The 13681-nt window shown below is 34.9% G+C and overlaps 1 protein-coding gene and 1 non-coding gene across 2 annotated transcripts; both read right to left on the bottom strand.

Moving 5' to 3' along the window:
• Window positions 1-1358: 1358 nt before the first annotated feature.
• Window positions 1359-1431, bottom strand: Trnar-ccg (transfer RNA arginine (anticodon CCG)). Its single transcript has one exon. It is a non-coding gene; the product is annotated as a tRNA-Arg (tRNA).
• Window positions 1432-4047: 2616 nt separating this feature from the next.
• On the bottom strand, window positions 4048-6474 carry LOC132757014 (uncharacterized). Its single transcript, XM_060748189.1, has 3 exons — window positions 6234-6474; window positions 4861-5063; window positions 4048-4583 (listed from the first exon to the last, which is right to left on the bottom strand). The coding sequence occupies exons 1-3, from the start codon at window positions 6238-6240 to the stop codon at window positions 4449-4451; spliced, it is 345 nt and encodes a 114-aa protein (XP_060604172.1). The 5' UTR covers window positions 6241-6474; the 3' UTR covers window positions 4048-4448.
• Between the last annotated feature and the right edge of the window lie 7207 nt (window positions 6475-13681).

Genomic DNA, 13681 nt, shown 5'->3' on the forward strand with positions numbered 1-13681 from the left:
TTTTGGCCGAGTTTATCTCCCAAACCAGTAGTAGTTTATAACTCGAGTGACTATAACCTTGTTAAAATGAAATTAATAATGGATAGTCTAAGAACATGTATAGCAGAATACAGCCAAGATTTGCATCATTTTAGATGTGCTCACAACACAAGTATTCTGAAGGTACTTGTTATTTTCATGAACTAAGATTATATGTGAATACCATACAATCACATGCTAGTATGTTAAGTATTACTTCTACCATATTAAATTAAATAAATGAGCCGTGTCACGACAAAACCAACATAGTGCGTTTGCGACCAGCATGGATCCAGACCAGCCTGCGCATCCGCGCAGTCTGATCAGGATCCATGCTATTCGCTTACCAACTCTATAACAAGTAGAGAAACTAATAGCGAACAGCATGGATCCTGATCAGACTGTGCAGATGCGCAGGCTGGTCTGGATCCATGCTGGTCGCAAACGCACTATGTTGGTTTTGTCATGACGCGGCTCATGTCTGAAATGGACATGTCCAACTGAACCACTGACTGAATAGCAAACAGTTAACACCATGATCAGAATGATGAAGATTCAGTTACATGATGTGGTATCTCATAAACTACTGAAGAGAATGGGTTGAATCTTCACACACTTATTTGAGTGCATAATACAAGGACACTATCCATATGGATTTTGACTATCCATATGGATTATGACAGAATTATGGACCTTTTTGAACTGAGAAGATTCTACATTATCCACGCTCTTGTTTAACTATCAAGCACTGAGAATAGTCAAGCACACTGTCCTACTCGACAGTCCTTCTATATAATATATAATACCATATTCGGCATATACCTTAAATTATTAATTAGTCAAAATGGCCATATATCACAATGTCTTACACAACAGTCAATTGTTGTAAGGAAGGTAAAATTGATTATTTCCCCTCAAGAAATAAGCTTTCCTCCCACCAAAAAATAAAAATTAAGTAATAAATAAAGATGTGCTGGGTTACAATATAATCATATATTGATGCATAATTTTCCAGTATAGAATATGTTAAATAATCCAGCACCCATTTCTATGCTAAAGGATTTGTATAATTATTATATGGCATTGTTAGTTCATGTAATGAGGAATTGAGGATATGGTTACTTCATGTATACTGTAGTTTTAGTTTCTTGAAAAGGATTTGTACTGCTTTCAAGTTATGACTTTCAATTTTTAATTAGACAGATGTTAAAGTCAAAAAGAACTGTGTCAAACTGCACACAGTTGGCAATATACAAAAGTATTGACAAATAAAATTCAAAGTAAATAGCTGTTTAGGAAAGAAAGCTTAACTATAATAAAAAAATCACGAAAAAAAAGTCCGACCTTGATGGGACTCGAACCCACAATCTTCGGCTCCGGAGGCCGACGCCTTATCCATTAGGCCACAAGGTCTTCAATTCAAAACTAGGTCAAACATTTCAATATAAAGTGTGCAGTGGTATTTATGTCACTGAAAACGGATATTATCTGCCAGCATCTGTTTTTATCAATCATGGTTGTGAACAATCTATAGTATCATTTTATTTTCAATTAAATTATCTTTTTATTTTTCTTATTAATTCCAAAAGTTTATGATGCATTACATTCAAAAGTGCAAATTTTGGGCGTTAAATATTTATAGTCCGTTTCACAATATTAGTATACAGCCGTGCGAGGATCGTTCAAAAAGTTTACATACAAACTCTTATTTACAACTAAAGATATCGTAATCCGAATTATTTCAAACATTCTACAGTAGGGTTAGGGGGGAACCGGGGTCGTCTAAATTCGGTAATTGCATGACTATTTGCCATGTAATTAAGTGTCATTGGTTATCTATCGACATGATGCGTTATTGTAAATATTAGATCTACGTTTAACTAAAATGATTTAATTAACGTTTTATTGCCGTTTGCTACAACAAATATCAACAGAAATACCTAGTTTATTAATCAGTTTTCCATATATATCTAATACGATCCCGGATCCTGGGATCCCCCCCCCCCCCTTACCCAAATGTTCTGTATATACCTAAAAATATTCGTAAATTTTATAGATCTAGATCCTTGTCAAAATAATGGACCAGTCAATTTTAACCATCGTCTCACTCCTGGGGAAAAGCAGGAACACCAGGTTTTCAAACAACTAGACCATCAGGTTAGTCAGTCAGGTGGCAAAGTCCCTGCTAAAATCACTTGTCAACATGACCAAATTTGGCGCCAAAGTAAAATTACCAAAGTAGTCCGGCAGTGCGAATACCGATGAGATATTAAAATCCTTGCTTATTACCCCTACCATCCATAGCCCTTCCCCCGGGATTGACCGGTACAGAACAATACAACTTAGTACATTTTAAGTATTCAAAATGAGTCATTGCTGGTAGAACTTTCTAAGGCATTTAGTTTCAATAACGAGTACGTATTATTTAATTATATAATTTCTTTAAAATAAAATCGAATTCTTTATTACTAAACTGTAGATAAAGATAATAATCATTATATATAGATATATTAGGTTTCTAGAGTTTCCTGTCCATTTGTATACATATGTCTGAAAAGAAGGACTATTAATTTTGTTGATCAAGCATGTCCTGCATCCTGAACGGTACATTACAAGCTAGCTGATGAAGTCAAAGAAGCGGCCGGCGCGACTTTAATCTGAAGCTCCCCATCAAATTTCATTCTCTCGGAGTCAACCTTGTATTAACATCAGGCATGTGCTTCTCTATACTGCCCTCACACATACCTCGCGACCTTACTGCGTCCTTACTGCGACCTTGCTACGACCCAGGACGCAGCACAGTCGCCATGGACGCAGCAGGGACGCAGCGAGGTCGTAGCGAGGAACCCAAGGACGCACAAGGTCGCAGACCGTCGGCGACTATTTTGAACATGCACAAAACAGTCGCAGAAACTCTGCGTTCTTGCTGAGTCCTGGTAAGGTCGCCGTGGGTTGCGTAGTAAGGACGCAATAAGAACGCAATAGACGTAGTACACTCGTACTAAGGACGCCGTAAGGTCAGACTCCGAATGAAATTTACTGGTAAAAAGTATTGTTTTTATAGACGTAGCAAGAACGTAGTAGGGTCGTCGTACAGTCGCAGGACAGTCGCCGGACAAACGCAATAGTCGTCGTAGAGTCGCCGTATGGACGCAGAGAACATAGCACAGTCGCAGCTGGGTCGCCGATGATCGCCGTGGGGTCGCCTTGGGGACGCAATACAGTCGCAGTGGAAACGCCATGGACGTAGAAGGATCGTATTGAGGACATAGAGAAAACGTACTGAACACTAGACTGCAGAGCCCCGGACCGTCTGCGAGAGAAATTTGAAAGAAAACCAACGATTTTCGAAAGAAAAATGCTATTTTACTAGTTTTCAGGTCGCAGTAAGGTCGTGTTTATGTGTGAGGGCACTTTAATTTAAAGAGAATAGATTTGTTGGTTTGCTATATATAGAATATACTCATGATACTTAAACACCTTTTTGTGAAAAGTATTTAATGAAATTGAACGGTAAGGTTACTTTTTCAAATTATTTTTGTTACATATAAACTTTTTTAATCGAAAATCTATTCGATCATTCTATATTTCCCTGATAGTTTCCAATTCCCATCTTGTCATTCAGTTTGGTATGCCGTCATCCTAGAGTTTAGGTCTTAGATATTTTTGTTGTCGTGGGTTCATGCAGGTCTTCATTCCTTGCCGATTCCTAAAGAACGGACAAAATAAGGGTTGTATAAATGTGGAACATAAATACAGGTCAAGTTTTTTTATCGTTTGATGTTTTCTGGTTTTGTCAAATAGTATTTCGATGTTCTTTATTTCAAAGAGGATTGATATTTTAACAAAATAACACAAAATTGTTAAACTAACCTTCGTTTTCAGTGAAATACTATCCATAATTCAACAAAAATGAACTGGATGTGTTTTACCGTAAACCAATAAATCTTTTAAATAGAAGCACATATCAGGTTGGTCCCCCGTGGTTAGTATTTAAACTTTTAAATATTCTGAGAGAATTTGTTGGTGAAAAATAACATGCAGTTATATCTATTTCTTTCTCGTCATCAAAGTCAAATATTATTCGGTGACGGACTATTTATAAACATACATGTCACGAAATATGCTAATATTTTAAAAAGAATCTCAAATACTTTTTATTACAAAAAAAGAAAAGAAATGGACATTATGTAAAACTGTATGTTTGTAAAGATAGCACGAGATATCTATAATTTGAGTGCATGTGTGGCTGTTCTGATGTGGTGAAGTTACACCTTTTATTTAGGAATTCCAAAACACACCTTTTTTGTCGTTTTTTTCACATAAAAATCATGGACATATCACAATGAATTTATCGCACACGATTTAATAAATGCCTGCAAGTTCACACGCGCTCACGTGCACCCGCGTTCAAACGCGCACGCGATGTGTCAGCTATCGGTGTCGTCGAATGCGTGGTTTTCATAATGATGTTTAGCATTAGAGTTAGTGATCACTACATTAAGTTGGCCCTTTTCCATTTGCATTTGTTGAAAATGATTCGGCGGGCATCCGGGTGGTGGGGGCTGAAAAAATATCAAACAATGCTTCAATAAATAATATGTTTCATTAATTTGAGTGTTGTAAAATAAATTTTCCAAATGTAGGGATAACGATATCTGTTTTATAATAGAAAATAAGTATAAACAAAAGCAATTGAAATGTAACGGTTGCAAAAACGACCGATTAAAATTTTTAAAAAATACTCTTCATAAAAAAAGGGGAAAACAGTTCTGTGAGAAAAGTCTTAGTATAAAATCCTAATATAATATTCGATAGTTTTCAATAATTATATATACTTACCGGTATGGAGGGTTTAGCAAACTCGTCAAAGCGGGCACCTTTATGAAACACTCCTGATGACGCGTCTAGCGTTAACGTTGTACGTTGTTGGGTGCCGGCGGGGTCAGTTACAGTATACTGTTGAGATACAGAAGTTTGAGTAGGTGCAGAATATTGGGCAGACGTCACTGCTGACTCTTCATAGTCAGGAAGGCGATATTTATCTAAAATGGTAAAATAAAACTTGTGTGCTATAACAATAGTCTAAGCCGATGAATTATGTATAAAGAGCGGCATAAAAAGTATGTTGCTGTAGAAAACTTGTTGATGTTTTGGTTGTTGAGAAAATCATTATTATTGTATTTTACGTATGGGATTGTCGCCTTTTAAACAAACGTCTGAATGATAATTAAACGCTTCGTCATCAAAACTGTTGGCAGAAATAATCCTGCTGCCGTAGCCAACTGATTCGTTGATATGGTCAAAAGACTGTTGTTAAATATTTTACAAACTAAGATTCTTTTGAATTTTATAAATAATAAGTCCTACTATATACTGTGAACTGTTTAGTACATTAAAAAGATATATAACTACTTAGAGACATTGACGGTATACAATTAACGTCCAGGATCAATATATATCTAAATAGTAACGATTGAAATAAAATGCTCTGCTCGTTATTTTAGATAAACTAAATTTAGATTATTCATAAAAGGACTGGCAGTAGTGACCTAATTTCTTATTTAAATGTACATAGCATTGACCACTTCTGTTTGTTCAACTGTCGTATATACTATTTACTGAACTATTGTATATTGACTATAGAATGTACGTGTTGTTTAATGACAAAAAACTGGATTGAATAGAATTGAATTACTTTTTCAGAAAACAACAGTATTTTTTGAAATACACATATTAAGATATTTATAAAATAAATGAAGAATGGATTACCATTTTAAACATTACAATTAAACCATAAACTACTATGTGGTGTACCTGTTTTTGCCTCAAATTACGATGTGTATAGTCAATCGATATTATATAAAATTTAGTACATCTTATATAGGACTAAAAGTGTTAAATAATACCACCTATAGGAAGACTTACATCTTCTCAGTGATCACAAAGTTCATATCTAAATCAAACCATTAAAAGTTTAAATTTTGTACAAATATGTTCAGACTAATAAATCAAAACACCCAACGAGCTTTATTCTACTATATTTCTATATATTATAAACTTAATAACTTAAATAGGCTATGTATATTCATTTTTAAGAATTTGAACACCCGAAATACTTATTAAACGCTGTAAATGTTTACAAGTAAACAACTTGTAAACAAAAATAAGAGGTTAACTTTGACATACTAAAATATTGAACATGTATTTCTTACCTGACATTTTTTATTTCAATACATATAAAGGTTTCCATTTATTTCACTCAAGTTTAAAACTTTTTTCTATACATTTGAAGACATAAAGTTTACTGTACCGGAGACTAAGTGGTAGAAAAGAAGTTAAGGTATCTTATACACAGGTATTAAAGTTATATATAAGTATTCAAATACCCGTGACATTTTTATATACACCCGTGCAAACTTTAATATATTATCCTTCTGATTTACAACTTTTTTCATAACAAAAAAAACCTTTTAACGAAAAAAAATAATGTTTATTGCTATTTAGGCCTATATTATTGGCAAAACAATTCAGACCTTTAACAACCAAATGACAATAACTCATTATAACATATAGCTTTTTGATAAGTTATGCACATAATGTTTTATTGAATTCGGAGCCTGTAATTCATGCCAGAGACACGCTCGTGTAAATAGTTTTCTTTTAATAACATGTTCAACTAAATCTAGCAAATGACGAGCCAGAGATGCCAGTAAAAATGCATCCAGGTTGTTTTTTTATTATTATTTCACAATAAAACATGGAAAATTTTCAAGACTATTTTATTCTTCTGTTATAATTAATATGAAATAAAAATGATAATAAACGGAGCTATTGTTCCAAGATCACGTGATTTTATGAAGACGTGTATTGTTTTACAATACATTGTCATATACATGATATAGTTATCGATGAAATGTTAGCGTTTTATTAATGAAACCCTAAGTCATTTACTTCCTTCAGAAAGGAATGGTTCAGTAAAAATGTTCCATATGTGTTCAGTGGCCGTCAGAATGTTCCATATGTGTTCTGTGTCCGAGACTCCCGAGTATCATTTAACACTACACTGAACTGTCCCTTCTCCATCTGCATCTGCTGATACTGGTTCGGGCGGCAACCAGGGGGCGGGGGCTGGAAAGTAATCATTCACGTCTTCAAAACTTTAAAAAGGATTTTTTTTTCTAATTCCATTAAAAGTTTTATTAAAGTGAACATTTTATTTTGGTGTATTGATACAATAGAGAATCGGACCATTATCGATATCATAACAATGCTGTTTAAAATTCAAAGCTGGGCACGTTTAACACAAATTTAAGAAAAGGGTGTAAAGCTTACTGTTATAGCTACCATGCAAAATTTTCTAAATTTACATTGTATACTCAAACATTATTAAGATTATTAAGAAGAAGCAATCTTCTTACTGGTATAACTGGCTTTGCAAATTCGTTAAAGCGTGCACCATTATGAAACACATTTGAATTAGCGCCTACAACCAATGTTGGCCGTTGATGGGAAGTTGTTTCAACTGGAGTATATGGCGGGGGCAAATCTCCGTACGTGTCCAGTGTCCTCGATTTCTCTGAAGCAGACGAATAAAATGATAAAATATATTTACTAAAAGTAAAGTAAAGTCACTTTCGGTAAAAGGTTGGCACGATGTTAAATGGAATGCACTGAGGTTTTTTTTTAATCGACAGGACTGGAAATATTTTTTGCAGTTGATGTAGGTCTAGACTTATAACTTGTGAGCAAAATTTCAGATCATTCGTTCATTCCGTTTCTCTAGAACTTTTATCCTGTTATGATATCAAGATCAGATAACTCTTTACATGATTAGTTGTACAGTTAAATGGGATTGCTTCCCTTTACTTGATATTCATTAATGCTATGTTATATATATGATCATGCCTCTCTAATACCTGGTCATTCTCACTTGAGCCCTGGTCTTAACAACATGTATTCTCTTAAAATCTGTTGTTTTGGGTGTTAAGTTCTTTTCAGACATAGGTATAAATGTCCTTATTTCAGTGGGAGAATAACCTATGCTTAGCGGGGTTAAGCACGTTATTCTAAAATTGCTATCAAAGGGTCTGTCCCATCTTGCGCAATGTTTTTACTTTTTTCACGCATGATTCACTAAGGGATATTGAGGTGATGACCTTACATGCTTTATGTCCCATTTAGTTGTGAATTCTTTAAATTCTTGTGATGTGTAATAACTAGCACCATCTGAAACTATTTTCTGGGGAATACCATGTCTTGAAAACCAAGTTCTCATTAACTTAATACATGTAATAGTGCTACTGTTTGTATTTTAATCATGTCAACTTCAAAATAGTTGCTCATGTAGTCGCATACTAACAAGTAGTCTTGGTTATCTAATGTAAATACATCAGTACCTATTACCTGCCATGGGTACTTAGGGATTTCATGTGAAACCAAGGGTTCCTTTGAATTTGACCTTTGATGCTCTGCACATACAGAACACTGTTGCACTTACTGCACTATGTCTTTGCTAATGTTAGGCCAAAACATAGAATTGTGTGCCCTGCGGAAGCTACGTTCCTGACCTGGGTGACCTTTATGTAGCAAATTTAACATTTCAGATCTTAGACACTTAGGAATAATCAATCTTTGACCTTTGTAGATGATATTATCTACAACAGTGAGTTCATCTCTATAATTCCAGTATTCTAGAACTTGAGAATTGCAATCTTTGCGTTTTTCATGCCAGCCTTGAAGAATGATTTGTTTAAAGGCCGTGAGTGTTGGATCTGATATAGTATTTGACTTTATTTCATAAGTAATATTTATAAGTTTTTGATCCGTGTATGACAAGTTTTTTGTTATGAAGTGAGCATGCATATTAGAATATTCGGAAATTTCTGTATAAGTATCTGGCAAAAATTTCCGAGACAATGTGCAAGTCATGGGTATTAGAATGCCTGCTATGTGTTGCAACTCAAAATCATAACCATGTAACGCAAGAAGAGCCTTTGTAAACTTGCTTGAGCACAGTGTAGTGATTTCTTGAGAACACTGATCAGTGGTAAGTGATCTGTTTCTACAGTTATGTACCTACCGTAGATATATTGTCTGAACTTTGTCATGCCAAATACTATGGCAAGAAGTTCCTTCTCAATCATGGCCCATTATCTTTCTGAGTTGGTCAAGGATTTGCTTGCAAAGGCTATAGGTTTTCCATCTTGCATTAAAGTAGAAGCACAGCCATGCTGAGAACTGTCAGACTGAAGTACTAGTGCCTTATTTGGATCAAAATAGGATAACACTGGGCCTGGACACTCAGTAAGTATGTCTTTGACTTTCTGAAATGCTCGAACTTGAGGAGCATCCCAGCGAAAAATGACATCTTTCTTTAATATTTCTGAGAGTGGATGAATGATCTCGGACAAGTTTGGGGCATATCTAGATAGATAAGTTATCATGCCAAGTATTGTCTTAAGCTCAGACTTGCCTTTAGGCGCTTCCATCTCTTGGATAGCCCTACATTTTTCGGGGTAGCTGAGAGGATGTGACCAAAATACTTTACCTCCGAGACACAAACAACAAGTTTGTCTTCGTTTAACCTAATGCCCTTTTGGCGGCACCTATCAAGTAAGTTTCTTAGGTTTATGTCATGCTCTTCTCGAGTTGAACCATAAACAAGAATGTCATCTACAATGACACAACAACCAAGTAAGCCTTCTAAGCACTCATCCATCTTTTGCTGGAAAAGATCTTGGCTGCATTTCAGTCCCATGGGACATCTTAGATACCTATAACGACCTTGCGGGGTGTTGAATGTGGTTAGATATGATGATTCATCATCTAAAACAACGGACCAGTAACCTGATTTGCAGTCAAGTTTTGTGAAATATTTTGTAGATTTTAACTGCGGCAAAATATCATCTAAGGTTTTTGTAGGATAATGTGACCTATGGATTGCCTTATTAAGGTCTTTAGGGTCAATTACAATTCTTACTTTATCAGAATGTGGCTTATTGACTACGACCATTCTATTCACCCAATTTGTTGGTGTGGTGACCTTGGCTATGATTCCAGCCTTTTCCATAGCATCAAGTTCCTTTTTAACCTTGCCCTGAAGAGCCACAGGAACGCGTCGGGGAGGATCAATTACTGGAGAGTACTTGGGATCTACTTTGATCGGACAAGCATCAGGTAATTTTCCAAAGCCATTTTTGACATCAATTAACGAATTTGACATCAATTAACGAATTTGAGATAAACGCATTTAATTATTATGATTTGATAATTTTTTTTACTCATTTGCTCATTCTGGTCTACGGACATTACAATTTGAATTAAATTGAAGTCAAGGCATGATTGTAAACCTAGGATTGAGGGTTTGTTTGTTCTCACGACATAAAATTCTACAAGTTTTGTGCATTTCTTCTTGTAGCTGTATGAGAGATTTACTACTCATATAACCTTAATGTCAGTGCCTGAGTAAGCAGTGAGTTTGACAGTTGGCTTCTTTAAGGGGGTATTGACCTTGAGGGATTTGAAATCTGCCTCAGAAAGGATGTTACAGCATGCCCATGTAACACGTTCTGGGAGGCAGGTTAAACCAAAGATAACTCAGTCTGTGTAAAATAAATGTATATATAAACATTGAACAAATAGCCATAAATTGCAGTAGTGTTTATTGTGCTATAAACAGAAAAATTACAAAGATTATATTGACAATATGAAAGCATTTATCATAATAATTAAATGCGTTTATCTCAAATTCGTTAATTGATGTCAGTCTTGACATGGACATTATATTAATTGCTTGATGCTTTCTCAGAATAAATTGACATTGATAGCGAGCTTCTCAGATTTCAAACAAAGGGAGATGTTATGATATCGAGATCAGATAACTCTTTACATGATTAGTTGTACAGTTAATGGGATTACTTCCCTTTACTTGATATTCATTAATGCTATGTTATATATATGATCATGCCTCTCTGATACCTGGTCATTCTCACTTGAGCCCTGGTCTTAACAACACGTATTAAATGGTTATAATAAAATAGTAGAATAGTTTGAATCTTGTTATCATCCATACAGCATAACAAAATTGAAAATCATTGCAACATCTTTCCACAAAAATCGTGCTAAGAATAACACATAAAATACGATTTTCAACTTATTTCTGAGATTTTTTTAAAAGTTTTCTTTTGCATATCGTAATGTTTTATTTTTTTTACTTCAGTAAAGTTTATTTAAGATTGTGTACCAACCCCATTGTATTTCCGATGTGTACTAGTAACCAAACATTCAAAAAACCCAAATTAATTAAATGCGTGAATGAGGAAATGTAATTTAAATTACAATAATTCATCTTTTAAAATTTCAACAATTCATCTTTAAAAATATACGAGATCTTATCAAACACAGATATATTTTAACAACTTTACAGTGTTGGCTGCTTGATTATGGGTGTGTGTGTGGGGGGGTGGGGGGGGGGTTAACACCAGAACTCCCCGCCCCCTCCATCCGGAATGTAATAGATACATAGAAAATAGGATAAGTACAATAATTAGCATGATGAGGGTAAAACTTAAAATGAGCCGCGTCACGACAAAACCAACATAATGGGTTTGCGACCAGCATGGATCCAGACCAGCCTGCGCTTCCGCGCAGTCTGATCAGGATCCATGCTGTTCACTTACAAACCCTATAGCAAGTAGAGAATCTGATAGCGAACAGCATGGATCCTGATCAGACTGCGCGGATGCGCAGGCTGGTCTGGATCCATGCTGGACGCAAACCCATTATGTTGGTTTTGACGTGACGCGGCTCAAATATGTTTAGTCTTAGATATAGAAAACGTACGTCTTGTGAAAGATACAAGGATATGTACAAGAAAAGAACTTCCAAGAAAATCTTGTTTTAAAGTTTACAAATGAAATTATTTGAAACTAAATTTCAAATTATTTGACACTAAATTTCATTTTTACTTACCTGCCATATTAATTTTACTTCCTGTGTTATCTATTGTTTATCAACAATTGTTTATCATATCACGTGTTATGCTAAAGTCCAAACCATGCGCGGACACATAGAGACAAGCAACACGCATACATCCTATCAAAGTAAATATTATATTTATCCCATTTTAGTTTTAACGCAAGCATCTATTCCCATTTTTCAAACAGTACATAATCACATATCATAAAGATATGCAAGGGCATGCATTTTTTTTCAATTAATTTTTACATTTCATGAACAAATTAATGTATTATCTAAACTGAATTTCCCGCATAAAACTCGAAAAATGATTTTCAATTTTATTGTGTCACTAATATAATTTTTCCTGTTTTTTGTTTCGCTACTTCAATTTCAAAGTTTAACAATGACATAATCATATATATTTCTACATATAATCTCTCTTTGAATTTGTAAGACAAAATAGCATTATATATATATATATATATATATATATATATATATATATATATATATATATATATATATATATATATATATATATATATATATATATAAATTTGGAGAAAATAAACGTTCATACAGTGCTAAAGTATAAATACCCAAGTACTTTCGGCGTATTATGCCTTCATCAGGGGTATCAAACGAACAACATGTTTTTCTCGACACAGTAGCTCATATTAAAGACAATCATATAATTACTGATTTGTATTCAAAACCCACCGATAAACATCAATACCTTCTTCCAAGCAGCTGCCACCCTCGACACTGTTGTAAGAACATACCATACAGTTTGGCTTTGAGAATCAAACGAATATGTTCAAATCCCAGCACGTTCTATATCAGAGCAAAAGAACTGTCTGAACATCTTAGGAAGCGAGGATACAAGGAAGAAGACATTGCAAACGCGATCTTAAATGCAGACAGCAAGCACAGGAAGGACTTACTAGAGTACAAACATCAATCTAGTGGTTCTACACAAAATAAAATTCCATTTGTACTCACATATCACCCAGACTTACCTAACACTAGAGCCATCATTGACAAACATTGGCCTATTATTGAGTCTTCACAGAAACTTAACAAGATGTTCCCAACTAAACCAACCATTGCATATAGGAGACCTAAAAGCCTCAGGGACATACTTGTTCGAGCCCAACTGAGACCAATAATGACAGATAAAGAAGGTCAGTCCGGACCATGTGGCACACCAAGATGCCAAACCTGTGCTGTCATGCTCCTTACAAAAACATTCTCTTCAAAAATAGGGGCCAAAACATCTCTCAAAGACATAATGAATTGTAAAACGGCTAACGTTATTTATCTTATTTCTTGCAAAGTGTGTAACAAACAATATGTCGGTGAAACCAAACTTCCATTAAATAAACGAATGAACTTACACCGCTCTGACTGGAAAACGCGAAAATTTAACAGATCCCCAGTTGCTGAACATTTTCACCTTGAGGGACACAGTTTTAAAGACGTGTCCCTCTGTTGTATTGAACATAACACAAAGTGGTCAGATATAACACGGAAATCACGCGAGACATACTGGATTCGCCGACTGAATACGCTAGAGCCATCAGGAATCAATAAAGGAGACTAATTTACACACTTATCCTCGCCCATTCTTGACATAGTTTAAAACCTAACTTTAGTCATCAGGCGGTGTTGGGGAGGGCTATTTTTTCCCTTGCCTGAGAGC

This window comes from Ruditapes philippinarum, unplaced genomic scaffold (genome assembly GCF_026571515.1).
Source record: "Ruditapes philippinarum isolate M1 unplaced genomic scaffold, ASM2657151v2 ctg114_1_1_1_1, whole genome shotgun sequence".
In the NCBI taxonomy this organism is placed as follows: Eukaryota; Metazoa; Mollusca; class Bivalvia; order Venerida; family Veneridae; genus Ruditapes; species Ruditapes philippinarum.

Excerpts from the sequence above, each read along its gene's own strand:
- LOC132757014 (XM_060748189.1), bottom strand. Across the intron at positions 4,584-4,860 it reads TTGCTAAACCCTCCATACCG|CCCCCACCACCCGGATGCCC; the intron begins GTAAGTATATAT and ends ATATTTTTTCAG.